This window comes from Salmo salar, chromosome ssa10 (assembly GCF_905237065.1).
Source record: "Salmo salar chromosome ssa10, Ssal_v3.1, whole genome shotgun sequence".
NCBI classification, from domain to species: Eukaryota; Metazoa; Chordata; class Actinopteri; order Salmoniformes; family Salmonidae; genus Salmo; species Salmo salar.
In genome coordinates, this window is record NC_059451.1 from 121,224,522 (window position 1) to 121,251,590 (window position 27,069).

The 27,069-nt window shown below is 43.5% G+C and overlaps 1 protein-coding gene across 2 annotated transcripts in view; it reads right to left on the minus strand.

Annotated features, from left to right (window-relative positions):
• The window catches only part of LOC106561774 (disintegrin and metalloproteinase domain-containing protein 10), a 42,481-nt gene that overhangs the window by 4,159 nt on the left and 11,253 nt on the right, over positions 1–27,069 (minus strand). For both annotated transcript variants that reach the window (XM_045688573.1, XM_045688574.1), the window contains exons 4-15: positions 26,875–27,033; positions 19,217–19,317; positions 18,528–18,677; positions 18,267–18,359; positions 17,812–17,995; positions 17,320–17,483; positions 9,825–10,008; positions 9,352–9,502; positions 8,914–9,097; positions 7,761–7,872; positions 5,935–6,155; positions 3,289–3,415 (exon numbers count right to left, since the gene is read on the minus strand). In XM_045688573.1, coding sequence (XP_045544529.1) covers positions 3,289–3,415; positions 5,935–6,155; positions 7,761–7,872; positions 8,914–9,097; positions 9,352–9,502; positions 9,825–10,008; positions 17,320–17,483; positions 17,812–17,995; positions 18,267–18,359; positions 18,528–18,677; positions 19,217–19,317; positions 26,875–27,033 — 1,830 coding nt within the window. The remainder of the gene's footprint in view (positions 1–3,288; positions 3,416–5,934; positions 6,156–7,760; positions 7,873–8,913; positions 9,098–9,351; positions 9,503–9,824; positions 10,009–17,319; positions 17,484–17,811; positions 17,996–18,266; positions 18,360–18,527; positions 18,678–19,216; positions 19,318–26,874; positions 27,034–27,069) is intronic.

The window sequence follows — 27,069 nt, forward strand, 5'->3', positions numbered from 1 at the left end:
ATCTGCGTGCTCGTTGTCCTCACCAGGGTCTTGACCCTACGGTAGTTTGGCATCGTAACCGACTTCAGTGGGCAAATGCTCACCTTCGATGGCCACCGGCATGCTGGAGAAATGTGCCTGGTTTTGACTGGTTTTCTGATCCACGCCCCTACCCTTTCTGTAAAGTATCTGTGACCAACAGATGTATATGTGTATTCCCAGTCATGTGAAATCCATAGATTAGGGCCTAATGAATTTATGACAATTTACTGATTTCCCTCTATGAACTGTAACTCAGTAAAATCGTTGACATTGTTGCATGTATATTTTTGTTCAGTGAATTACTGGCGTCTTCCGGCTTGTCTTTTTTAATATAGAGGAATATTTCACTTTCTCTGATCATAGGAGTAACAACATTAATTTCTGCATGCAGTGCGACTTGAGTTTCGCCATCAGCTGGAAGACTTTGTACCCTTTTCTCAGCGGAGAACGGCGGGACGGAGAGTCATGTGAGAGGCAGCCTAACCTCTGAAAATTACGTTATCACTTAGCTGTGCCTCACAAGTAATATAACAAACAATCTATTACCAGTGTGATCATATACCTTACATTTTACCTTAAAGGTCTTAGAAGAAAGAAAAAAAAACCACTGGCAGGGCAATTCAAGCAAAGACAATAAGCAGTAATAATGTATTGGGCCTGTAAGCCTACTGCACGATCCTAATTTCTACAGAACTGTTTTTAAATAGGTCAATGTTGCATAAGGCTTACATTTTTTTAAAGTCAGGGTTAAAACTAGGGATGCACGATATATCGGTATTGGACGATATTAGCTAAAAATGCCGACATCGGTATCGGCCCGATGTCTAGTTTAATGCCCCGATGTGTAAAACCGATGTCAAAGCTGACGTGCATCCCTATATAACGTAGGTACATGACGTAATGACGGCACGTAAAATATTGTGCTGTACGTGCAACACAGCATTCCTAAACTAGTCCACAATGTCTGCTGTGTGGATCGAGCAGTCAGCAAGTCCAGCAGTCATTTGAAAGAGTAACAGAATTTCAGCGAGACGACAACTCAAAGGTGAAATCCATTAAAGCCAAGATAATGGAATTCATTGCCCTTTTACAATCAACCGTTCTCTGTCGTGGGTGATGTTGGCTTTCGCCGACTGGTCGAGCATCGGCACACACTACCAAGTGCGCTATTGTTCAGATGTTGCCCTACCGGAGTTACACAGTAATAGCGTCAATGCTATTAGCTTCACGACATACATACTATGGAACGCCGTTTTGGTCTTTGCGTGTCAAAAAAGATAGAGTAGCGCCGTCAAAGCTGTACAAAAAAGTCTGCAAACAAGCAAACACCGGCCACGAACGATGTGTTTACAATACCGCTTTGGTAATAAAGCATCATTTTTTCGACAGCAACTTCTGGGGTAGCTAGCTTTAGCTTGGTACCTAGCTAGCAGCAATACAACTAGCCTGAAAACAATGACCAGTAGAACCTGCAGTCATTTTCATTATTCTTAGCAATGATTTAGGAATCCTTATGAGTAAGTATTAGCTAGGTCGCCACTTGTTGTTCGCCTATTGAAATTGAACTTTAGTTCATGAAAATAAATAGCTAGTGAGCAACTTAACCCCGTTGCCCAAAGCTAACGTTATATGCAGCCAGCTAGCTTCATTTGCCTAGTGATGCTCGACAGGACCGGGTTATGTGTTGTGAAGCTAGCCACAATAAGGATTAGGCACAATAGCGGAATTTGCGGTTTGCCTTCAAAATATAAGTATATCATTGACAGTAATGCAAATTAACACAAATAGTAAAATTATGCCATACTTTTACTTTTGAAGGCTAACGCAAAGTCCACTATTGTGGCTAATCCTTATTATGGCTAGCTTCACATAGATGGGTCCGACCACCATTAATCAAATAAGAACTGTCTTGTAAATTAGGGTTCTTTTAGATGATGACACCTAGCTATATAGTTAGCTAGCTAACTATAGCTACTAAAACAGATGTTGTGTTATGACACGTCAAATAGTGTATCTCTTTTAACTCTTCTTGCACCCAAACGGTGTTCCATAGAAATCCTGGTTGAGAATGAAACGACTGAACAAATGAACAATGAAACAGCACAGCAAGTAAGTGAAAGAAATAGGTTTTGATTATGCTTTACTGGTAATGGGGACCTACGTAAATGCCAACAAAATAACTTTTTGGTCAGTGTGATGTGACCTTTATTTAACTAGGCAAGTCAGTTAAGAATAAATTCTTATTTACAATGACGGCCCGGACAACGCTGGGCCAATTGTGCGCCGCACTATGGGACTCCCAATCACGGCCGAATGTGATACAGCCTGGATTCGAACCAGGGACTGTAGTGCCTTAGACATTTAACTGTACTAGAATGCTTAAAAGACCGCTAAAATTGTAAATACTGACTATCGGTATCGTTTTTTTAGGCAAGGAAAATATCGGATATCGGTATTGGCCAAAAATGTCTTATCGGTGCATCACTAGTTAAAACTAAATCTGAGCGGTAGGTCTCGGCTTGCATTTTGACTCGGAAAAGGTTGGTGACCGCTGGTTTAGCTGAACATTCCTGTCTTTTCACAGGCGTTTCTCTTTTCAAATCAAATCAAATGTATTTTATAAAGCCCTTCTTACATCAGCTGATATATCAAAGTGCTGTACAGAAACCCAGCCTAAACCCCCAAACAGCAAGCAATGCAGGTGTAGAAGCACGGTGGCTAGGAAAAACTCCCTAGAAAGGCCAAAACCTAGGAAGAAACCTAGAGAGGAACCAGGCTATGAGGGGTGGCCAGTCCTCTTCTGGCTGTGCCGGGTGGAGATTATAACAGAACATGGCCAAGATGTTCAAATGTTCATAAATGACCAGCATGGTCAAATAATAATAATCATAGTAGTTTGTCGAGGGTGCAACAAGTCAGCAACTCAAGAGTAAGTGTCAGTTGGCTTTTTCATAGCCGATCTTTGAGAGTATCTCTACCGCTCCTGCTGTCTCTAGAGAGTTGAAAACAGCAGGTCTGGGACAGGTAGCACGTCCGGTGAACAGGTCAGGGTTCCAGTAGGTCTGGGACAGGTAGCACGTCCGGTGAACAGGTCTTTTCACCTTCATTTCACCAGGTAGACCCATAGAGGTCAAAACGCCTCTATTTCAAGGGCGACCTGGCCATTTCTGACAACACTCATACTGTTGTAGTTCTCTGCTCCTCACAAATACATTTTTTCACAACCCATTCATTTGAAGATTTGCAGAATGGGGTGTGGAGACTCACCTGGTAGTGGTTTGGGTGGGGGCAGTTTGGGGTTACTAGAGGGAGTGTGGACACTGCAGATCTTAATGAAGCCAGCCATCAGCATGATCAGAGCGATGCCCATCAATAGCACTGCCCACCAGTGAGCCTGGAACAAGAAGAAAAACACACAGAAATTGAGATTTTTCATAAACACACAACTTCTAACAACATCTGTCCACTAGAGTCCACAACGAAAATACATTAGTTTTTTTTGTGTTATCCTCCATTGTATTCTTTATGCATGCGTCTGACTGGTCGGTTGGACGTACTGCCAAATTCTCTAAAACAACATTGGAGGCGGCTTATGGTAGAGAAATGAACATTAAATTCTCTAGCAACAGCTCTGGTGGACATTCCTGCAGTCAGCATGCCAATTCTATGCTCCCTCAAAACATGTGGCATTGTGTTGTGTGACAAAACTGCACATTTTTAGACTGGCCTTTAATTGTCCCCAGCACAAGGTGCACCTGTGTAATGATCATGCGGTTTAATCAGCTTCTTGATATGCCACACCTGTCAGGTGGATGGATTATCTTGGCAAAGGAGAAATGCTCACTAACAGGGATGTAAACAAATTTGTGCTCAAAATTTGAGAGAAATAAGCTTTTTTTGCACAAGGAACATTTCTGGGATCTTTAATTTCAGCTCATGAAACGTGGGACCAACACTTTACATGTTTCATTTATATTTTAGTTCAGTACAACAACACAAGTTTATCGACAACAAAGCTTATGGAAACACGTTGCTATACACATGCTGCTGCAGTGTTAGTTGTAGCTTGAGTGGAAGTAGGGAAAATGTGCATTTTATGGCTTATAAAAGTGTTGAACAAGGTGTTGACAGTGCTGAATAGCAACTTAAACATGAAGTTACTCATAAAAACAGCAGCTCTTTGCTTTATTCGTTGAGTCTCTCTCTAGTCGTGGTCTGAAACGTTTTAATCTCACAGTATCAACTCTGCTGTGTAGTTTTTTTTACAGCGTCTGGTTTGAGGAAACTGTGCAGACCAGGTGATCTGAGATATCTGACTGCTCAGCGGTAGGACTATAGGTGCACTTGATTTGCTCTCTGGGCCTCCCGGGTAGGCAGAGTTCTACCTTCAGACACAGGAACTGGTTCAAAATGGGAACACTTTGCCTTCCTGTCCTCCATGGTTTTCTTTATGCATGCCGTCTCACTGACTTTTTCTTTTTTTCCCAAAATCAGTGAAATACATATTAAGTCAGAATTACATTCATGGGAATATAGTGACCTTTTCTGGTCAGCTGACAGAATCACAGTCAGTCAGTAAGCTACGTACCACAGTCCAGTCAGTCAGTAAGCTACGTACCACAGTCCACTCAGTCAGTAAGCTACGTACCACAGTCCACTCAGTCAGTAAGCTACGTACCACAGTCCAGTCAGTCAGTAAGCTACGTACCACAGTCCAGTCAGTCAGTAAGCTACGTACCACAGTCAGTCAGTAAGCTACGTACCACAGTCAGTCAGTAAGCTACGTACCACTATCCACTCAGTCAGTAAGCTACGTACCACAGTCAGTCAGTAAGCTACGTACCACAGTCAGTCAGTAAGCTACGTACCACAGTCAAGTCAGTCAGTAAGCTACGTACCACAGTCCAGTCAGTCAGTAAGCTACGTACCACAGTCCACTCAGTCAGTAAGCTACGTACCACAGTCAGTCAGTAAGCTACGTACCACAGTCCAGTCAGTCGGTAAGCTACGTACCACAGTCAGTCAGTAAGCTACGTACCACAGTCCAGTCAGTCAGTAAGCTACGTACCACAGTCCACTCAGTCAGTAAGCTACGTACCACAGTCAGTCAGTAAGCTACGTACCACAGTCCAGTCAGTCGGTAAGCTACGTACCACAGTCAGTCAGTAAGCTACGTACCACAGTCAAGTCAGTCAGTAAGCTACGTACCACAGTCAAGTCAGTCAGTAAGCTACGTACCACAGTCCAGTCAGTAAGCTACGTACCACAGTCAGTCAGTAAGCTACGTACCACAGTCCTGTCAGTCAGTAAGCTACGTACCACAGTCAGTCAGTAAGCTACGTACCACAGTCCACTCTGTTCTCAGAGCTCAGGGTTGAAGAGTCAGTCAGTAAGCTACGTACCACAGTCAGTCAGTCAGTAAGCTACGTACCACAGTCAGTCAGTCAGTAAGCTACGTACCACAGTCAGTCAGTAAGCTACGTACCACAGTCCACTCAGTCAGTAAGCTACGTACCACAGTCCACTCAGTCAGTAAGCTACGTACCACAGTCCACTCAGTCAGTAAGCTACGTACCACAGTCCACTCAGTCAGTAAGCTACGTACCACAGTCCAGTCAGTCAGTCAGTAAGCTACGTACCACAGTCCAGTCAGTCAGTCAGTAAGCTACGTACCACAGTCCAGTCAGTCAGTAAGCTACGTACCACAGTCCAGTCAGTCAGTAAGCTACGTACCACAGTCCAGTCAGTCAGTAAGCTACGTACCACAGTCCAGTCAGTCAGTAAGCTACGTACCACAGTCCAGTCAGTAAGCTACGTACCACAGTCCAGTCAGTCAGTCAGTAAGCTACGTACCACAGTCCAGTCAGTAAGCTACGTACCACAGTCCAGTCAGTCAGTCAGTAAGCTACGTACCACTATCCACTCTGCAATGTTTTCGTAGAGCTCAGGGTTAAAGATGGCCTTCTTCAGTCTGGCCAGAGGGCCGTCCGCGTCCACCAGCCGACACCTCATGAACACGTCACAGTAGCCCTTGAAGTCGTTGCAGGGAGACCCCGCGGGCAGCGTGGTGATTTTCTTATTGAAGAACCGGGCCAGTTTCTCTGAGCCTGTACTGCTGCAGGTGTTGGGGTCCACTGCAAGACAAGACAATCAACTAATAATAACTTTTATAGCACTAGTCATTTAGTTATTTTTATTTAACTTTTATTTAACGAGGCAAGTCAGTTAAGAACAAATTCTTATTTACAATGACGGCCTACCGGGGAACAGTGGGTTAACTGCCTTGTTCAGGGGGCAGAACGACAGATTATTACCGTGTCAACTCAGGGATTCAATCTAACAACCTTTCAGGTACTGATCCGACATTCTAACTATTCATTACATAAATAATCTCAAAGCTCTTTAAAAACCTTGTCATACAATGTAGTTGTCATACAAGGTGGTAAAGTAAGGCTGAAAAATTCCAGAAAAGTTGTTTGGTTTTTCAGAAAACCTGGATTGGAGTATTCCCAGAATCACGAGGAAATTCTCCAACGGGGAACACTCCAACGGGGAACGCTCCAACGGGGAACGCTCCAACTGGGAACACTCCAACGGGGAACACTCCAACGGGGAACGCTCCAACTGGGAACGCTCCAACTGGGAACGCTCCAACTGGGAACGCTCCAACGGGGAACGCTCCAACGGGGAACGCTCCAACGGGGAACGCTCCAACGGGGAACGCTCCAACTGGGAACGCTCCAACGGGGAACGCTCCAACTGGGAACGCTCCAACGGGGAACGCTCCAACTGGGAACGCTCCAACGGGGAACGCTCCAACGGGGAACGCTCCAACTGGGAACGCTCCAACGGGGAACGCTCCAACGGGGAACGCTGAAAAACGCAACAACTTTGGGAAAGTATCTAGAATTTAGCAACCCTGCTGGAAAGGACATAATACTACTGAAATATGCCCCTAAAACGTAATGTTAACGTCAGGACATAATGTTACTGAAATATGCTCCTAAAACATGTTAATGTTAACGTCAGGACATAATACTACTGAAATATGCCCCTAAAACATGTTAATGTTAACGTCAGGACATAATACTACTGAAATATGCCCCTAAAACATGTTAATGTTAACGTCAGGACATAATACTACTGAAATATGGCCCTAAAACGTAATGTTAACGTCAGGACATAATACTACTGAAATATGCTCCTAAAACATGTTAATGTTAACGTCAGGACATAATACTACTGAAATATGCTCCTAAAACATGTTAATGTTAACGTCAGGACATAATACTACTGAAATATGCCCCTAAAACATGTTAATGTTAACGTCAGGACATAATACTACTGAAATATGCCCCTAAAACATGTTCATGTTAACGTCAGGACATAATACTACTGAAATATGCCCCTAAAACGTAATGTTAATGTTAACGTCAGGACATAATACTACTGAAATATGCCCCTAAAACATGTTAATGTCAACTTCAGGACATAATACTACTGAAATATGCTCCTAAAACGTAATGTTAACGTCAGGGATCCGGTTAAGACAAGTAGTGCTCACACTCCTTGGGGTAGAGAGACCTGAGGTGGTGGCCACACACACACACACACACACACACACACACACACACACACACACACACACACACACACACACACACACACACACACACACACACACACACACACACACACACACACACACACACACACACACACACACAAGCAGGACTCACTCTTCTCGCTACAGCAGACGTGGCACAGCTCGTCAGTCTCGTCTTTGCCCTCCACGCTGGCACAGGTACAGACCTCCAGACCAAACTTCTCACAGATGGAGCCAGAACAGCCCTGGAGGAGGAGCACATGGAAGGGATGAGCTTCAACAGGGTCAAACTCAAATTACTTTTATATTTAAAGTGTATTTTATTTTGGAATTGTAGACATGTGTAGCTAAACGTTGAATTTTCAGCAAACATAGGCATTTGTAAGTTAATCAAATAAAAAGGTTCCTGGTAATAAAAAGGGGGGGCAGTACCACGGGGGCCAGTACAAAAAAACAAAAAATAAAAAATGCATGAAATGAAATGTCTGAAATGTATGCATTCACTACTGTAAGTCGCTCTGGATAAGAGCGTCTGCTAAATGACTAAAATGTAAATGTACTTGAGGTAAAGTATACAATATTACAGTCAAGCAGCATCAAGCAATTACTAATTAAAGCTAGAATCCTTAGTTGCTACATCTATTTTTTGTACTTATAAATTGATGATATGTACACCCATTGACTCTTGAAGAATAGAACTTATAAATTCCTCAACTGTCGTACCACATCAGAACTCAACATAGAAGTCTGTTTGACCCCAATGTTTGTAAACAATGCCAACGTAAACAGACACTGCTTCTGGTCCATCTCCCTCCATAACATGGTTAAACTGTAATGGTTGTATCATGGATGGTCAGCCCTCCATAGCTCTGTCCATGAATTTGAGAGTGGTTACATTTCTCCACGCCCATCCCTCAGCTTTTTACTCAAAACAGAGGTGGGGTGACCGCTTTGTTATCGATTCAATTACAAGCATTTCGCTACACTTGCATTAACATCTGCTAACCATGTGTATGTGACCAATACAATTTGATTTAGCACTCAGCCTTTAAGTTTTCCCGTGAGGGAGGGAACTTCATATGTGGTGACTGATAAATTGGTACAGACAGACAGTAGTGTTGGGGGGGGGGGGTTCAGGAAGTACACTGAAATTCAGGAAGTACACTGAAATTCAGGAAGTACACTGAAATTTCAATTCTCTTCAATGCTTTTCAATGAGGAATATTTGGAATTGGGTATAGTTTCTGAATTGACCCCAACCTTGAAGGTGGCCAGTAATCACTCACCCCGTTGAGGCAAACTTGAGTCTCTCCGTGACAGGCGGTGAAGTTGGCCTTGGGTTCAGAGGTGGGGCACTGAGCTGTACCTCCGTTACACATGCCCTGATGAGCACATTCAGACTCTTCACGACACTTCTCATTACGACCCTTATAGAAGCACTCAGGAGTACAGCACAGACCCTGGCTAGGACTGGGGGTGGGAGAGAGAGAGAGGGGGGGGGTTAAAATAACCAAATTACATAAATAAGCCTCTGCACACTTTAATCCATGGCAATTTTAGTAATTTAATTCCCATGACATTTGCAATGGGATCTAAGTGTGCAGGAGATTATTTCCCTTAGTTTGTGTCACTTCCTGCACTACAGGTTAGAAAGAAAAAAAAAATAGAACAGAGTAGCATTGTACTGTATGGCAGCTTTAAAAAAATAAATAATCTTATCTTACCTGCAGACTTTGTTGGGTTTTAGTTTACACTTCCTGTTGTCAGGCTGCCCGGCGTCATAGCAACACTGGTCTCTGCACTGATCGCTGTATCCACAGTCACACTCCTCCCCTGGCTCCACTAGCCCATTACCACAGATGGGCTGGCCTGACTCTGCATGAAGGGGGCAGGTAGAAACACACACACACACACACACACACACACACACACACACACGTTATGAAATTACATTTCAAATAACACATTTGATCTGTGACACAGCGTAGATTTCCAAACATCTATACTTTACCAAAATTCCAAGGCTTTCCAGGGAATCCAGGTTGAAGGATTCCTGGGAATCCTCCAACAGCGATTTCCTAAAAACCTTGGAAGTTTCCAGAATTCTGCAAACCCCCTTACACACACACACAGTACACTCCCATCTGAAACTAAGGGCTAATAATCTCAAACACCATAGACAGCAGTGGAAACGTACCGACAAAGCAGCTTCCTCTCTTCTTCTCCAGGACCTGACTGATGTTCCTGACACTACAGACGGAGAACTTGTTGTTGTTGAGCTTGTCTCCTGACGTGGCCCGGGCGTACATGATGTAGTTCCCCTTCTCCTTCTTATCCTGGGTCTTAGACTCCCCCGGGGTGCACTCCGACCCCGAGTCATGCTGTAGGGCGGGAGGGAGGATGGAGACAAATTAGATTTTGGAATAGATTTAAACATAGTACTACTAATGGCTACCATGTTTGTTGTAAATTACATTGCAAATGCCTTAGAAGAAAGAAATAATTGTGCTCCTGTGTTATTCGTTTGAATAAGCTGTCCCTGGTAGCGTAGCGTTCCGATGGTTTCATAATTATCTCAATGACAGAACTCAGGCCATCAAGGTAGATGGGGTGAAATCGGAGTTCCTTGAGTTACATCAAAAAGGGGTTCCCCAAGGTTCAATACTCGGCCCACTAGTGTTTTCAATCTATATAAATAACATTGGTAATGCTGTAAATACAATGATGCAGTGTTGTATTCCATTGCTCTATCGGTTGACCAATACTTTTCAAGGACTGCAGAGGTCACTATTGGAGCTAAAGTTAGTGGTCAATGCAAACAAAATGCCTTTTCTAGGTCCCATAACCCAGATTTAAATGAATTTATTTTATTATTATAATTTTTCTCCCCAATTGTGATCTTGTCTCATCGCTGCAACTCCCCAACGGGCTCGGGAGAGGCGAAGGTCAAGTCATGTGTCCTCCGAAACATGACCCGCCAAGCCGTGCTTCTTAACCCGGAAGCCAGCTGCACCAATGTGTCGGAGGAAACACCGCTCAACTGATGACCGAAATCAGCTTGCAGGCGCCCGGCCCACAACAAGGAGTCGGTAGAACGCGATGAGCCAAGTAAAGCCCCCCCACCAAACCCTCCTCTAACCAGGACGTCGCTGGGCCAATTGTGCGCCGCGCTATGGGACTCCCATTCGAACCCCAGTGATGCCGCAACAGTGCAATGCAGTGCCTTAGACCGCTGCGCCATTCGGGAGGCCTTAAATTAATTTATAATGACTAGTTTGAACGGTACACAATATGAGCGAGATCCTTCCTACAAATATCTTAGCATCTGGCCTGTTGACAAACTGTCATAAAAAAAAATAAATAATAATAAATAAAAACATGTCACTGAGCTGGTGAAGAAGTTGAAGTTCAAGGTCGGTTTCTTTTAAAAGTTCAAGGTCGGTTTCTTTTACAAGTTCAAGGTCGGTTTCTTTATTTTTATTTACAAAGCACTCATGCAAAAACTTCCTATACTGAGTACACCAAACATTAGGAATCCCCCCCCCCCCCCTTTTGCCTTCAGAACAGCCTCAATTCGTCAGGGCATGGACTCTACAAGGTGTCGAAAGCGTTCAAGAGGGATGCTCGCCCATGTTGACTCCACTCCTTCCCACAGTTGTGTCAAGTTGGCTGGATGTCCTTTGGGTGGCGGACCATTCTTGATACACACAGGAAACTGATGAACGTGAAAAACCCAGCAGCGTTGCAGTTCTTGACACAAACCGGTGTGTCTGGTACCTACTACCATACCCCGTTCAAAGGCACTTACATTTTTTGTCTTGCCCATTCACCCTCTGAATGACACACATACACAATCCATGTCTCAAATGTCTCAAGGCTTGAAGATCCTTCTTTAACGTGTTTCCTCCCCTTCATCTACACTGACAGATGATGGCAGCATTCGCGCAAAACTGAAAGCGCGAACCACTGCTTTTAAATCAGGGCAAGGTGACCGGAAACATGACCGAATACAAACAGGGTAGCTTTTCCCTCCGCAAGGCAATCAAACAAGCTAAGCGTCAGTATAGAGACAAAGTACAGTTGCAATTCAACGGCTCAGACACGAGAGGTATGTGGCAGGGTCTACAGTCAATCACGGACTACAAAAGAAAAACCAGCCCCGTCGCGGACCACGATGTCTTGCTCCCAGACAGACTAAACAACTTCTTTGCTCGCTTTGGGGACAATACAGTGCCACTGACACGGCCCGCTACCAAAACCTGCAGGCTCTCCTTCTCTGTAGCCAACGTGAGTAAAACATTTAAACGTGTTAACCCTCGCAAGGCTGCAGGCCCAGACAGCATCCCCAGCCGCGGCCTGAGAGCATGCGCAGACCAGCTGGCTGGTGTGTTTACAGACATATTCAATCAATCCCTATCCCAGTCTGCTGTTCCCACATGCTTCAAGAGGGCCACCATTGTTCCTGTTCCCAAGAAAGCTACGGTAACTGAGCTAAATGACTACCGCCCTGTAGCACTCACTTCCATCATCATGAAGTGGTTTGAGAGACTAGTCAAGGACCATATCACCTCCACCCTACCTGACACCCTAGACCCACTCCAATTTGCTTACCGGCCCAATAGGTCCACAGATGACGCAATCGCAATCACACTGCCCTAACCCATCTGGACAAGAGGAATACCTATGTAAGAATGCTGTTCATCGATTACAGCTCAGCATTTAACACCATTGTACCCTCCAAACTCGTCATTAAGCTTGAGACCCTGGGTCTCGACCCCGCCCTGTGCAACTGGGTCCTGGACTTCCTGACGGGTCGCCCCGAGGTGGTGAGGGTAGGAAACAACATCTCCACCCCGCTGATCCTCAACACTGGGGCCCCACAAGGGTGCGTTCTCAGTCTTCTCCTATAGTCCCTGTTCACCCACGACTGCGTGGCCATGCACGCCTCCAACTCAATCATCAAGTTTGCAGACGACACTACAGTGGTAGGCTTGATTACCAACAACGACGAGACGGCCTACAGGGAGGAGGTGAGGGCCCTCGGAGTGTGGTGTCAGGAAAATAACTTCACACTCAATGTCAACAAAACAAAGGAGATGATTGTGGACTTCAGGAAACAGCAGAGGGAGCAGCCCCCTATCCACATCGACGGGAGAGTAGTGGAGAGGGTGGAAAGTTTGAAGTTCCTCGGCGTACACATCACGGACAAACTGAAATGGTCCACCCACACAGACAGTGTGGTGAAGAAGGCGCAGCAGCGCCTCTTCAACCTCAGAAGGCTGAAGAAATTCGGCTTGTCACCAAAAACACTCACAAACGTTTACAGATGCACAATCGAGAGCATCCTGTCGAGCTGTGTCACTGCCTGGTACGGCAACTGCACCGCCCTCAACCGTAAGGCTCTCCAGAGGGTAGTGAGGTCTGTACAACGCATCACCGGGGGCAAACTACCTGCCCTCCAGGAAACCTACACCACCCGATGTCACAGGAAGGCCAAAAAGATAATCAAGGACAACAACCACCCGAGCCACTGCCTGTTCACCCCACTACCATCCAGAAGGCGAGGTCAGTACAGGTGCATCAAAACTGGGACCGAGAGACTGAAAAACAGCTTCTATCTCAAGGCCATCAGACTGTTAACTTTTTAGGGACAGGGGGCAGTATTCGGAAATTAAGATGAATGACGTGCCCAAATTAAACTGCCTGCTACTCGGGCCCAGAAGGTAGGATATGCATATTATTAGTAGATTTGGATAGAAAACACTCTGGCGTTTCTAAAACTGTTTGAATGATGTCTGTGAATATAACAGAACTTATATGGCAGGCAGAAACCTGAGAAAAAATCCAACCAGGAACTGATTGCCTTTCCAAACTACAGTGTCTGTGGGGTCATTTTGCACTTTCTAAGGCTTCCACTAGATGTCAACAGTCTTTAGAACCTTGTTTTATGCTTCTACTGTTACTGGGCAGAGAATAGGAGCTGACTCAAGCCTGGGACCAACGAGTTGTTTACTGCGCGCTCACGCAGGCGCGCCGCTCCTTCTTTTTCCTGTGTAATGAATACGCTATTGTCCGGTTTGAATATTATCGAAGTTTTATGTTAAAAAGACCCTAAGGATGGATTGTAAACATTGTTTGCCATGTTTCTACGAACGGTAATGGAACTATTTTACTTTTCGTCTCTGGTTTTGCGCTCGCGCGTTATGCCTTTGGATTAGTGATTTGAACGCGCGAACAAAACGGAGGTATTTGGACATAAATATGGAGTTTATCGAATTTCTTGTGGAAGTGGGAGTCCTGGGAGTGCATTCCGACGAAGATCAGCAAAGGTAAGTGAAGATTTATAATACTAATTCTGAGTTTAGTTGACTCCAGAACTTGGCGGGTAACTGTATAGCTTGCTTTGATGGCTGAGCTCTGTACTCAGAATATTTTTTCGCTGTAAAGCTATTTTAAAATCTGACACAGCGGTTGCATTAAGGAGAAGTGTATGTATAATTCTTTCAATAACAGTTTAATATTTTATCAACGTTTATGATGAGTATTTTTGTAAATTGATGTGCTCATTCACCGGAGGGTTTTGGTGGGAATACATTTTCTGAACATCACACGCCAATGTAAAATGGGGTTTATGGATATAAATATGAACTTTATCGAACAAAACATACATGCATTTTGTAACATTGAGTCCTGGGAGTCTCATCTGATGGAGATCATCAAAGGTTAGTGATTAATTTTAGCTGTATTTCTGGTTTTTGTGACGCCTCTCCTTGCTTGGAAAATGGCTGTGGTTTTTCTTGTTTAGGCGCTGTCCTAACATAATCTAATGTTATGCTTTCGCCGTAAAGCCTTTTTGAAATCGGACACTGTGGTTGGATTAAGGAGCATCTTATCTTTAAAATGGTGTATAATAATTGTATGTTTGAGAAATTTGAATTATGAGATTTTTGTTGTTTTGAATTTGCCGCCCTGCTATTTCACTGGCTGTTGATAGTGTGTACCGCGGCGTCCCACATTTCCCAGAGGTTAAACAGCCATCACTAACATTGAGTGGCTGCTGCCAACATACTGACTCAACTCCAGCCACTTTAATAATTAAAAATGTATGTAATAAATGTATCACTAGCCACTTTAAACAATGCCACTTTATATAATGTTTACATACCCTACATTACTCATCATGTATATACTGTACTCTATACCATCTACTGCATCTTGCCTATGCCGTTCGGCCATCACTCATTCATATATTATTATGTACGTATTCTTAATCATTCCTTTACACTTGTGTGTATAAGGTAGTTGTTGGGGAATTGTTAGATTACTTGTTAGATATTACTGCATGGTCGGAACTAGAAGCACAAGCATTTCGCTACACTCGCATTAACATCTGCTAACCATGTGTATGTGACAAATAACATTTGATTTGATTTAGAAGTGGATTTAACAAGTGACATCAATAATGGATAGTATTCAGAGCCCTTGACTTTTTCCACATTTTGTTATGTTACAGCCTTATTCTAAACTGGATTAAATATACTTTTTTCAGCAAACTACTCACAATACCCCATAATGACAAAGCAAAAACAGTGCTAATTTATTAAAAACTATCAGGTGCATCCTGTTTCCATTGATCATCTTTGAGATGTTTCTACAACTTGATTGGAGTTCACCTGTGGTAAATTCAATTGATTGGACATGATTTGGAAAGGCAGACATCTGTTTATATAAGGTCCCACAGTTGACATTGCATGTCAGACCAAAAACCAAGCCATGGGGTAGAAGGAATTGTCCATAGAGCTCCGAGACAGGATTGTGTCGAGGCACAAATCTGGGGAAGGGTACCAAAACATTTCTGCAGCATTGAAGGTCCCCAAGAACACAGTGGCCTCCATCATTCATAAATGGAAGAAGTTTGGAACCACCAAGACTCTTCCTAGAGCTGGCCGCCCGGCCAAACTGAGCAATCGGGGGAGAAGGGCCTTGATCAGGGATGTGAGAAACAAGATTCTCTGGTCTGATATCACCCAGATTTGGCCTGAATGCCAAGCGTCACATCTGGAGGAAACCTGGCACCATCCCTACGGTGAAGCATGGTGGTGGCAGCATCATGCTGTGGGGATGTTTTTCAGCAGTCAGGATCGAGGGAAAGATGAACGGAGCGTACAGAGAGATGAAAACCTGCTCCAGAGCGCTCAGGACCTCAGACTGGGGGCGAAGGTTCACCTTCCAACAGGACAACGACCCTAAGCACACAGCCAAGACTATGCAGGAGTGGCTTCGGGACAAGTCTCTGAACGACCTTGAGTGACCCAGCCAGAGCCCGGACTTGAACCCGATCGAACATCTCTGGAGAGACCTGAAAATAGCTGTGCAGCAACGCTCCCCATCCAACCTGACAGAGCTAGAGAGGATCTGCAGAGAAGAATGGGAGAAACTTCCCAAATACGGGTGTGACAAGCTTGTAACGTCATACCCAAGAGGACTCCAGGCTGCAATCGCTGCCAAAGGTTCTTCAACAAAGTACCGAGTAAAGGCTATGAATACTTACGTATATATGATTTTTGTTATTATTTGAATAAATTAGCGAACAAACTTTTTGCTTTGTCATTATGGGGTACTGTGATGTCATTATGGGGTACTGTGATGTCATTATGGGGCACTGTGATGTCATTATGGGGTACTGTGTGTAGATTGATAAGAAGAAAACAAAACTTTAATACATTTTTAGAAGGCTGTAACTTTCCAAAGGCACTTTATCTATCATCATTAATTCAATTTAGACACATGACCAAAACCCGGTCTCAGGCTTGGGTAACACTGGAGGCCCCTTCGGTCTCCACAGAGTTGGGTAAAGCTGATTTTAGTTTTTATGTTGCAACTCACAGAGCTCTCTGAAATGAGATGTTCTGGTCCCCCCTTGGTCAGTTTAGTAATGAACGGAGATGATAAATCCATGTTGTACCACAACCGGCCGTGATTGGGAGTACCATAGCACGGCGCGCAATTGGCCCCAGCGTTGGCTGGTGTAGGCCGTCATTGTAAATAAGAATTTGTTCTTAACTGACGTGCCTAGTTAAATAAAGAAAAATGTATGTTTTTCTTAATATGTTTTGTAATGTTGTATATTTTGTGTTTGATGTATTTTATGCAGGACTCATCTGTAAAAGAGAAAACTAGTCTCATTATGACTTCCCTGTCAAAATAAACGTTTTATAAATTGTCCTCAAAAGGAAAAAAAAGATTCACAGGCTCGTAACAGTTTACACAAACACCAAAACTACAACTCCCAGACATGACATTTCCTGTTGCATCTCTACATCCAGTAAAGACAGCAGATAAACAGAGAAAGAAGAGCTCTATGGCTGTGTTTACACGGCAGGCCAATTCTCATCTTTTGCCCAAATATTGTCAAAAGACCAATTAGTGAGGGGAAAAAAATAAAGATTTGGGCTGCTTGTGTATACACAGTCTATGAGATCTCCCATCATCAGCCTAGGTTATCCCAAGTGGCGCAGCGGTCTAAGGCACTGCATCTCAGAGCTAGAGGCGTCACTACAGACCCTGGTTCGATTCCAGGCTGTATCACACACAACCTGGTTACGGTTGGGCCCGGGGTAGACTGTCATTGTAAAATGAGAATTTGTTCTTAACTGACTTGCCTAGTTAAATAAATAATGAATCGAACTCACAGGAGAGCCGAAGTTGTGTCCTATTTCATGTGCGAAGGTGATGTGTGACACTTTAGGAGGGACGTGAGAGGCGTAGTTCTGCACTGTGATGATGCCGGTATTCAGGGACTTCTTCTTCCCGTCAGAGTACAGCTTACTCTTCTCACAGATCCCTCCAGAACTCCCTGTGGACAGACAGACAGACAGACAGGTATTAGTGAGGGGTAGGATTATCCTTTAATAAACACATAATGATGAACCCAAATTTGGAAATACAAAACTGGATAACACAAGTCTATCAAATAAAAAGACTCAGCAATCAAGAGAAAGTAGGAGAGATGCTCAATAATAAAAAGACAGGAATAAGGGCTAATTTCATAAGACAGAAAGACTTGACTGATTCCGTGACAACGTCTGTCATTCCAGCGTGTAATATCCGCCGTTGATCTACCAAGGGCGTAAGAAGTGTAACTGTAATGTGTGTGTAAATAGTGACAAGGAAGTGTCATGGACCTGCAGGAGCTCCGACCCAGGCCAGACCCAGGACACCATCATCAAAATCCCTGTCGGTGAAGACGTAGGCCAAACAGTAGTCGTCGTGGTTCTGCTCAGAGTTCAGCTCCAGGAACTTCTCTACGCCGATGTTAGCGAAGCGGAATGGGTTGGACCGGTCCCGTTCATCTGTAGTGGTGTTAATCTGGAGCAGGAAGTGGTCACATGTTAGACAGATAAGATAAAGTGGAAACAGGAAGTGACATCATGACAGACAACAGGAAGTGATGGTGATGACTGCTGAACTAACAAGTTTAAAAGAGGAGGAGAAGAGGCCGAGGGACAGCTGAGACTTTGAATCGTTAAAAATGGAATGTACTTTATGACAACTGTTTTTTTTTTGTGAAAAAGGGTTTTAGAAATATAATTTAATTTGATTTATACAAAGTCAAACAACTATGCAGGGAGGGACTCACCCGTATCCTCTTGACCATAAAGCTGATGTTGCGGATGCCCATGAAGTCTGTTCCCTGGTAGATGGCATCTATAGCCTTGACGTGACTAGAAATCTGAAACAGAGAGACAACATACGTCAGTATTCACATCATTATTATGGAATAGAAAAAAACTGCAACGTTTGAAAGCAATGATGACATGTTTTCCCATCATCCACTTGGTGTTATTGAGGACTAGTGGTGTGTGTGTGTGTGTGTGTGTGTGTGTGTCATCCAGTACACCTGTGCGATAACAGCTTCCCTGGTCTTGTAGTACTTGAAGAAGAGGTGGTCAGTCTGGATGAAGAGCTGACAGGTGTTCTTCTCTATCTGAGCCATCCTCCTCTTCCTCAGCAACACCGGATCACTGGACGCCTCCTCAGAATGGAGCTCCTGGGAAGAGGAGGAGGATGATGAAGAGGAGGAGGATGAGGAGAGAGATGTAAAGGATTAAATATTGTTATTGTAGACTGTATTGTACCAACATTTCTCCATGGGGATAATAAATCCACTATCTTATATAGTATTATAGTGTTATAAACCCCTTTTGGGCTGAAGCTCAGATGAGATGTTGAGGCAGGAAGTTGATGCAATATGCAGTGTGTTAGTATCCACTCCAATTAAAAAAATACTTACATGGAGTATCATCACATTGTTCAATAGAGGAAACAAAGCTATGAGTAGTGCATTTGTTTCCCTTACAGTTCCATGCTTACTGCTCCTTACCTTGAGAATCACTATCGTATAATGTGTAGGGTTAAACAATTCCAATAACTTTTCCAAAACTCCCAGGTTTACCAGATTTCCCTTCCCGATTCAGGCAATCTTCCAACTGGGATTTTCTGGAAAACATAGGGATTTTTTTGCGGGGAAAGTTACGAAAATTGTTCAACCCTAAAAAATAAAAAAAAATAAAAAGTGTGTTAATTCACCTTGTCTGGCTTCTCTACGGCAGTGGCTTGGTATTTCTTCATCCTCTCAAACACTGAGTGGTCGGCACAGCCCCCCCCCGGACCATACTTATGGGGGTAGTCTAGGGGAGAGAGATGGACATGAATTGTTTAGATAACATTTTCCACTAAAAGCTCATATAAATCTCACTCATTCTACACCTTGTTGTGTCGTGACAAAGTAAGGGGTGGTATACAGAAGATAGCTCTATTTGGTAAAAGACCAAGTCCATATTATGGCAAGAACAGCTCAAATAAGCAAAGACAAAACGACAGTTCATCATTACTTTATGACATGAAGAAGGTCAGTAAATCTGGAAAATTTCAAGCACTTCAAAAGTTTCTTCAAGTGCAGTCGCAAAAAACCCATCAAGCGCTTTGATGAAACTGGCTCTCATGAGGACCGCCACAGGAAAGGAAGACCCAGAGTTAACTCTGATGCAGACGATAAGCTCATTAGAGTTACCAGCCTCAGAAATTGCAGCCCAAATAAATGCTTCACAGAGTTCAAGTAACAGACACATCTCAACATTAACTCTTCAGAGGAGTGAGTGAATCAGGCCTTCATGGTCGAATTGCTGCAAAGAAACCACTCCTAAAGGACACCAATAATAAGAAGAGACTTGCTTGGGCCAAGAAACAGGAGCAATGTACATTAGACTGGAGGAAATTTAATTGTATTTATTTATTTCATCTTTATTTAACCAGGTTGGTTAGTTGAGATCAAGTCCTTTATTTAACCAGGTAGACTAGTTGAGAACAAGTTCTCACTTACAATTGCGACCTGGCCAAGATAAAGCAAAGCAGTTCGACACATACAACAACACATGGAGAAAAACAAACATACAGTCAATAATACAGTAGAAAAATAAGTCTATATACAATGTGAGCAAATGAGGTGAGATAAGGGAGGTAAAGGCCAAAAAAAGGCCATGGTGGCAAAGTAAATGCAATATAGCAAGTAAAACACTGGAATGGTAGATTTGTAGTGGAAGAAAGTGCAAAGTAGAAATAGAAATAATGGGGTGCAAAGGAGCAAAATAAATAAATAAATACAGTAGGGGAAGAGGTAGTTATTTAGGCTGTTTACAGATGGGCTATGTACAGGTGCAGTGATCTGTGAGCTGCTGACAGCTGGTGCTTAAAGCTAGTGAGGGAGATAAGTGTTTCCAGTTTCAGAGATTTTTGTAGTTCGTTCCAGTCATTGGCAGCAGAGAACTGGAAGGAGAGACGGCCAAAGGAGGAATTGGCTTTGGTCTGATGAGTCCAAATTTGAGATGTTTGGTTCCAACCCCCGTGTCTTTGTGAGTAGGTGAACCGATGATCTCTGCATGAGTAGTTCCCACCATGAAGCATGGAGGAGGAGGTGTGGTGGTGCTTTGCTGATGACACTGTCAGTTATTTATTTAGAATTCAAGGCACACTTAACCAACATGGCTACCACAGCATTCTGCAGGGATACGCCATCCCATCTGGTTTGCGCTTAGTGGGACTATCATTTGTTTTTCAACAGGACAATGAACCAACACACCTCCAGGCTGTGTAAGGGCTATTTGACCAAGAAGGAGAGTCATGGAATGCTGCATCAGATAACCTGGCCTCCACAATCACTCGACCTCAACCCAATTGAGATGGTTTGGGATGAGTTGGACCACAGAGTGAAGGAAAAGCAGCCAACAAGTGCTCAGCATATGTCAAATCAAATCAAATTGTATTGGTCACATACACATATTTAGCAGATGGTGTAGCGAAATGCTTGTGTTCCTAGCTCCAACAGTGCAGTAGTATCTAACAATTCACAACAATACACACAAATCTAAAATTAAAAGAATGAATTAAGAAATATATAAATATTAGATCGAGCAACGTTGGAGTGGCATTGACTAAAATACAGTAGTATAGAAAACAGTATATACACATATGAGTAAAGCTGTATGGAAACATTATTAAAGTGACTAGTGTTTCAATATTAAAGTGGCCAGTGATGCCAAGCCTATGTATATAGAGCAGCAGCCTCTAAGGTGCAGGGTTGCATAACAGGGTGGAAGCCGGGCAGTGATGGCTACTTAACAGTCTGATGGCCATGAGATAGATGCTGTCTCTCGGTCCGAGGTCAGTACACCTGTACTGACCTCACTTTCTAGATGATAGCGGGGTGGACAGAACGTGGCTCGGGTGGTTGTTGTCCTTGATGATCTTTTTGGCCTTCCTGTGACATCGGCCGCTGTAGGTGTCATGTAGGGCAGGTAGGTTGCCCCCGGTGATGCGTTGTGCAGACCGCACTACCCTCTGGAGAGCCTTGCGGTTGAGGACGGTGCAGTTGCCGTACCAGGCAGTGATACAGCCCGACAGGATGGTCTCAATTGTGCATCTGTAAAAGCTTGTAAGGATTTTAGGGGCCAAACCAAATTTCCTCAGCTTCCTGAGGTTGAAGAGGCGCTGTTGCGCCTTCTTCACCACACTGTGTGTGGGTGGACCATTTCAGATCGTCAGTGATGTACGCCGAGGAACTCGAAGCTTTCCACCTTCTTCATTGCGGTCCCGTCGATGTGGATAGGGGCGTTCTCCCTGCTGTTTCGATCAGCTCCTTTGTTTTGTTGACGTTGAGTGAGAGGTTATTTTTCTGGCAACACTCTCCCAGGGCCCTCACCTCCTCCCTGTAGGCTGTCTCGTCATTGTTGGTAAATCAGGCCTACTACTGTTGTGTCGTCTGAAATCTTAATGATTGTGTTGGAGGCGTGCATGGCGTCGGAGTCATGGGTGAACAGGGAGTACAGGAAGGGGCTGATAACACACCCTTGTGGGGCCCCAGTGTTGAGGATCAGCGAAGTGGAGGTGTTGTTTCCTACCTTCACCACCTGTGGGCGGGCCGTCAGGAAGTCCAGGACCCACTTGAACAGGGCGGGTTTCAGACCCAGGGCCCTGAGGTTAATGATGAGTTTGGAGGGTACTATTGTGTTGAATGTTGAGCTATAGTCAATGAACAGCATTCTTAGATAGGTATTCCTCTTGTCTTATGATCTTTAACTAGCCTCTTGAAACACTTCATGATGACAGAAGTGAGAGCTACGGGGCGATAGTCATTTAGTGCAGTTACCTTTAGTGGGGCGGCAAGTAGCCTAGTGGTTAGAGCGTTGGGCCAGTAACCGAAAGGTTGCTAGATTGAATCCCTGAGCTGACAAGGGAAAAATCTGTCGTTCTGCCGCTGGACAAGGCAGCTAACCCACTGTTCCTAGGCCGTCATTGTAAATAATAATTTGTTCTTAACTGACTTGCCTAGTTAAATAAAGGTTAAATAAATGTTGCTTTCTTGGGTAAAAGAACGATGGTGGACATCTTGAAGCAAGTGGGGACAGCAGACTGGGATAGGAAGAGATTGAATATATCCGTAAACAACCCAGCCAGCTGGTCTGCGCATGCCCTGAGGTGGTGGCTAGGGATGCCGTCTGGGCCGGCAGCCTTGCGAGGGTTAATACGTTTAAATGTCTTACTAGTCGGAGGAGGAAGCATGAGGAGTGAACTCGAGCCCTGGGGAGGTGTGGTCACCGTCGGCATGATCATCTGCCTCTTTGTCTACACAGGCACCTATAGGAAGGCAGGAGAAAAATGGAGTTGTGATTTGATTTGTCGAAGGCAGGTCAGGGGAGGGCCTTGTAGACATCTCGAGAGGGCAGTGGTCCAGTGTTTTTCTGTTTTTTTGTCCAGTCAATGTGTTGGTAGAACTTAGGTAGCATTTTCCTCAAAATTTGCTTTTTAAAATCCCAATAAATGCGGCCACAGGATATGTGGTTTCCAGCTTGCATGAAGTCCAGTGTAGTTCCTTGAGGGCCGTTGTGGTATAGGCTTGAAGGGGAATATATACGGCTGTGACTATAACCTAAGATAATTATCTTGTGAGGTAATACGGTCGGCATTTGATTGTGAGGTATTCTAGGTCGGGTGAACAAAAGGACTTTAGTTCCAGTACATCATCACAATCACACCACGAGTAGTTAATCATGAAACATACACCCCCACCTTTCTTCTTCCCAGAGAGTTCTTTATTCCTGTCTGCGTGATGAACTGAGAACCCAGCTGGCTGTACGGATGGGGACAGTATATCCGGAGAGAGCCATGATTCCGTGAAACCGAGTATGTTACAATCCCTGATGTCTCTCTGGAAGGAGATACTCGCCCTTGTGGGCACTCCTTCAAGACAGTTGGAAAAGCATTCCTCATAAAGCTGGTTGAGAGAATACCAAGAGTTTGCAAAGCTGTCATCAAGGAAAAGGGTGGCTACTTTGAAGAATCTCAAATGTAAAATATATTTTGACTTGTTTAACACTTTTTTGGTTACTACATGATTCTGTGTGTTATTTCATAGTTTTGATGTCTTCACTATTATTCTACAATGTAGAAAATAGTAAAAAATAAAAAATAAAATAAATAAATAAAAAACGTCAACGAGTAGGTGTGTCCACATTTTTGACTGGTATTTTATATGCTATGGAATATATAGACATTATGTGGGTAGAATATATATATATATATATATATTTTTTTTTAATATATTTTTTTATTATTATTTTTTTAATTTTAAGTAGGTTAACGAAACACGGCTTGTAACAAAAAATAAAAAATTAGCAGTAAGCTTTAGTTGTCTTTTTGCACTGAGTCAATTCCTCACGCTGCTGTTTCCAACGTCTTATCATCGACTCATTAAGACCAAGCTCCTGTGCAGCAGCTCTATTTCCTTTTCCAACAGCCAGATCAATCGCCTTCAACTTGAAAGCTGCATCATATGCATTTCTCCGTGTCTTTGATGGGAAGTTTGAGAGCGCTCGATTTAATCTAAACAGTAAACAAAAAATTTGTTTGACCTTAACCCGTTCGGCAATTTCATTGATCTAATGAAAGCTTCATGCCGCCAAAAAACTGAGCACCTCACAGAATGTGTTTTTTTGGAGAAAAAAAAATTGAAAGCAGGAAAAATCCATATATTAGCCGCGTCATTGTTTAAGCCGCGAGGTTCAAAGCTGGGAAAAAAGTTGCGGCTTATAGTCCGGAATTTACGGTAATCCTAGTAAAAATTCCCTGTCTTAGGTCAGTTAGGATCACCACTTTATTTTAAGAACGTGAAATGTCAGAATAATAGTAGAGAGAATTATTTCTTTCAGCATTTATTTCTTTCATCACATTCCCAGTGGGTCAGAAGTTTACATACACTCAATTAGTATTTGGTAGCATTGCCTTTAAATTGTTTAACTTGGGTCAAACGTTTTGGGTAGCCTTCCACAAGCTTCCCACAATAAGTTGGGTGAATTTTGGCCCATTCCTCCTGACAGAGCTGGTGTAACTGAGTCAGGTTTGTAGGCCTCCTTGCTCGCACATGCTTTTTCAGTTCTGCCCACAAATTGTCTATAGGGTTGAGGTCAGGGCTTTGTGATGGCCACTACAATACCTTGACTTTGTTGTCTTTAAGCCATTTTATCACAACTTTGGAAGTATTCTTGGGGTCATTGTCCATTTGGAAGACCCATTTGTGACCAAGCTTTAACTTCCTGACTGATGTCTTGAGATGTTGCTTCAATATATCCACATCATTTTCCTTCTCATGATCCCATCTATTTTGTGAAGTGCACCAGTCCCTCCTGCAGCAAAGCACCTCCACAACATGATGCTGCCACCCCCGTGCTTCACGGTTGGTAGGGTGTTCTTCGGCTTGTAAGCCTCCCCCCTTTTCCTCCAAACATAGAACTGTTTGGCTGTTCTATTTTTGTTTCATCAGACCAGAGGACATTTCTCCAAAAAGTACGATCTTTGTCCCCATGTCCAGTTGCAAACCGTAGTCTGGCTTTTTTATGGCGGTTTGGGAGCAGTGGCTTCTTCCTTGATGAGCGGCCTTTCAGGTTATGTCGATATAGGACTTGTTTTACTGTGGATATAGAAACTTTTGTACCCATTTCCTCCAGCATCTTCACAAGGTCCTTTACTGTTGTTCTGGGTTTGATTTGCACTTTTCGCATCAAAGTACGTTTATCTCTAGGAGACAGAACGCGTCTCCTTCCTGAGCAGTATGACGGCTACGTGGTCCCATGGTGTTTATACTTGTGTACTATTGTTTGTACAGATGAACGAGGTACCTTCAGGCGTTTGGAAATTGCTCCCAAGGATGAACCAGACTTGTGGAGGTCTACAATTTTTTTTTCTGAGGTCGTGACAGATTTATTTAGATTTTCCCATGATGTCAAGCAAAGAGGCACTGAGTTTGAAGGTAGGCCTTGAAATACATCCACAGGTACACCTCCAATTGACTCAAATTATGTCAATTAGCCTATCAGAAGCTTCTAAAGCCATGACATCATTTTCTGGAATTTTCCAAGCTGTTTAAAGGCACAGTCAACTTAGTGTATGTAAACTTCTGACCCCCTGGAATTGTGATACAGTGAATTAAAAGTGAAATAATCTGTCTGTAAACAATTGTTGGAAAGATTACTTGTGTGATGCACAAAGTAGATGTCCTAACCGACTTGCCAAAACTCTAGTTTGTTAACAAGAAATTTGTGGAGTGGTTGAAAAACGAGGTTAAATGACTCCAACCTAAGTGTATGTAAACTTCCCACTTCAACTGTATCTGTTTACGTTTTATAAAATGTGCAATAAAAAAAAAATAAAAAAAACGTTTTTGCTTTGTCATTATGGGGTATTGTGTGTAATTGAGGAGGAAAAATATTTATTTAATCCATTTTAGAATAAGGCTGTAACGTAAAAAAATACATGGATACAATAGTATATGTACAATAATAGTTGAATAGGATGAACTTGACCAGAATTCAGTATATACATATGAAGTGGGCAAAACAGCATGTAAATATTATTAAAAGTGACCAGTGTTCCATTAGGTTACAGTATATCTCAAGCCAGAACGTTTGACGTCCACAGCAGCAGGATCAGACTGCAGCTGCCGTGATAATTACAGATGGTGGAGCAGGTGAGTAAAAGCTCCAGATTTCCTTCACACTGGAAACAGCACACCAGTTGTTATTTATGAAGGAAAAATAAATAAAAACTCACTGTCCTTTTTACCGTCTGATTCAGCCTCGTTTCAGTAAGACATATAACATTGTAGCTTTTCAAGTCTCTCTGATCGGAGACTCTGGAACAAAGCTCATCCGTCTTATTCTCCAGTGACTGGACATTTGCCAATAGAACGGAGGGGCTTCACCAGGACCCCACCTCGTCTCCGCAGGCTGCGTTTTGATAGCACATGGAACAAAGGAATAAGGTCTGGTATGAACAGTGGAACAGCTGAGTTGGAGTTGATTGGTCGGCATCAGCGGTTGATTTGACAGGCCTGAAGGCCAATCAGATTGAGAGGGCTTTTTTTTTTTTTTTTAATACACCCAGTCACTCAGCTAATGAGTGTCTCCTCTCCCTAGGGGTCAGCACTGAGCCTGTCTCTATCCTCCAGATGGAACAGGAACAAGCATGCACTCACACAATTAAAATATGTCAAAAAGGTACACCAAAGCCTGTGTGTTTGTATGGGGACAGAAGCAGTAGAGGATTGGGTGTAAAGAGTGTTAGGGTACGTCTTTGGCCCCCACCACACACACACACACACACACACACACACACACACACACAACCACAGTACTCACTGACGTCGTCCTCGTGGTAGATAACGGAGTGGAAGGGAACGTCCCTGTCCTTCAGGTATCTCTCCGCTGGCTCTACGTAGAACGTCCCCTGGTACGTTTGGATGAAGCCCTCGAACTTGCCATCCACCACCGAACCATGGCTCAGTGTGCCCTTTTCACCTGGAGATTGAGAAAGCAGTGTGATACAAGACCTCA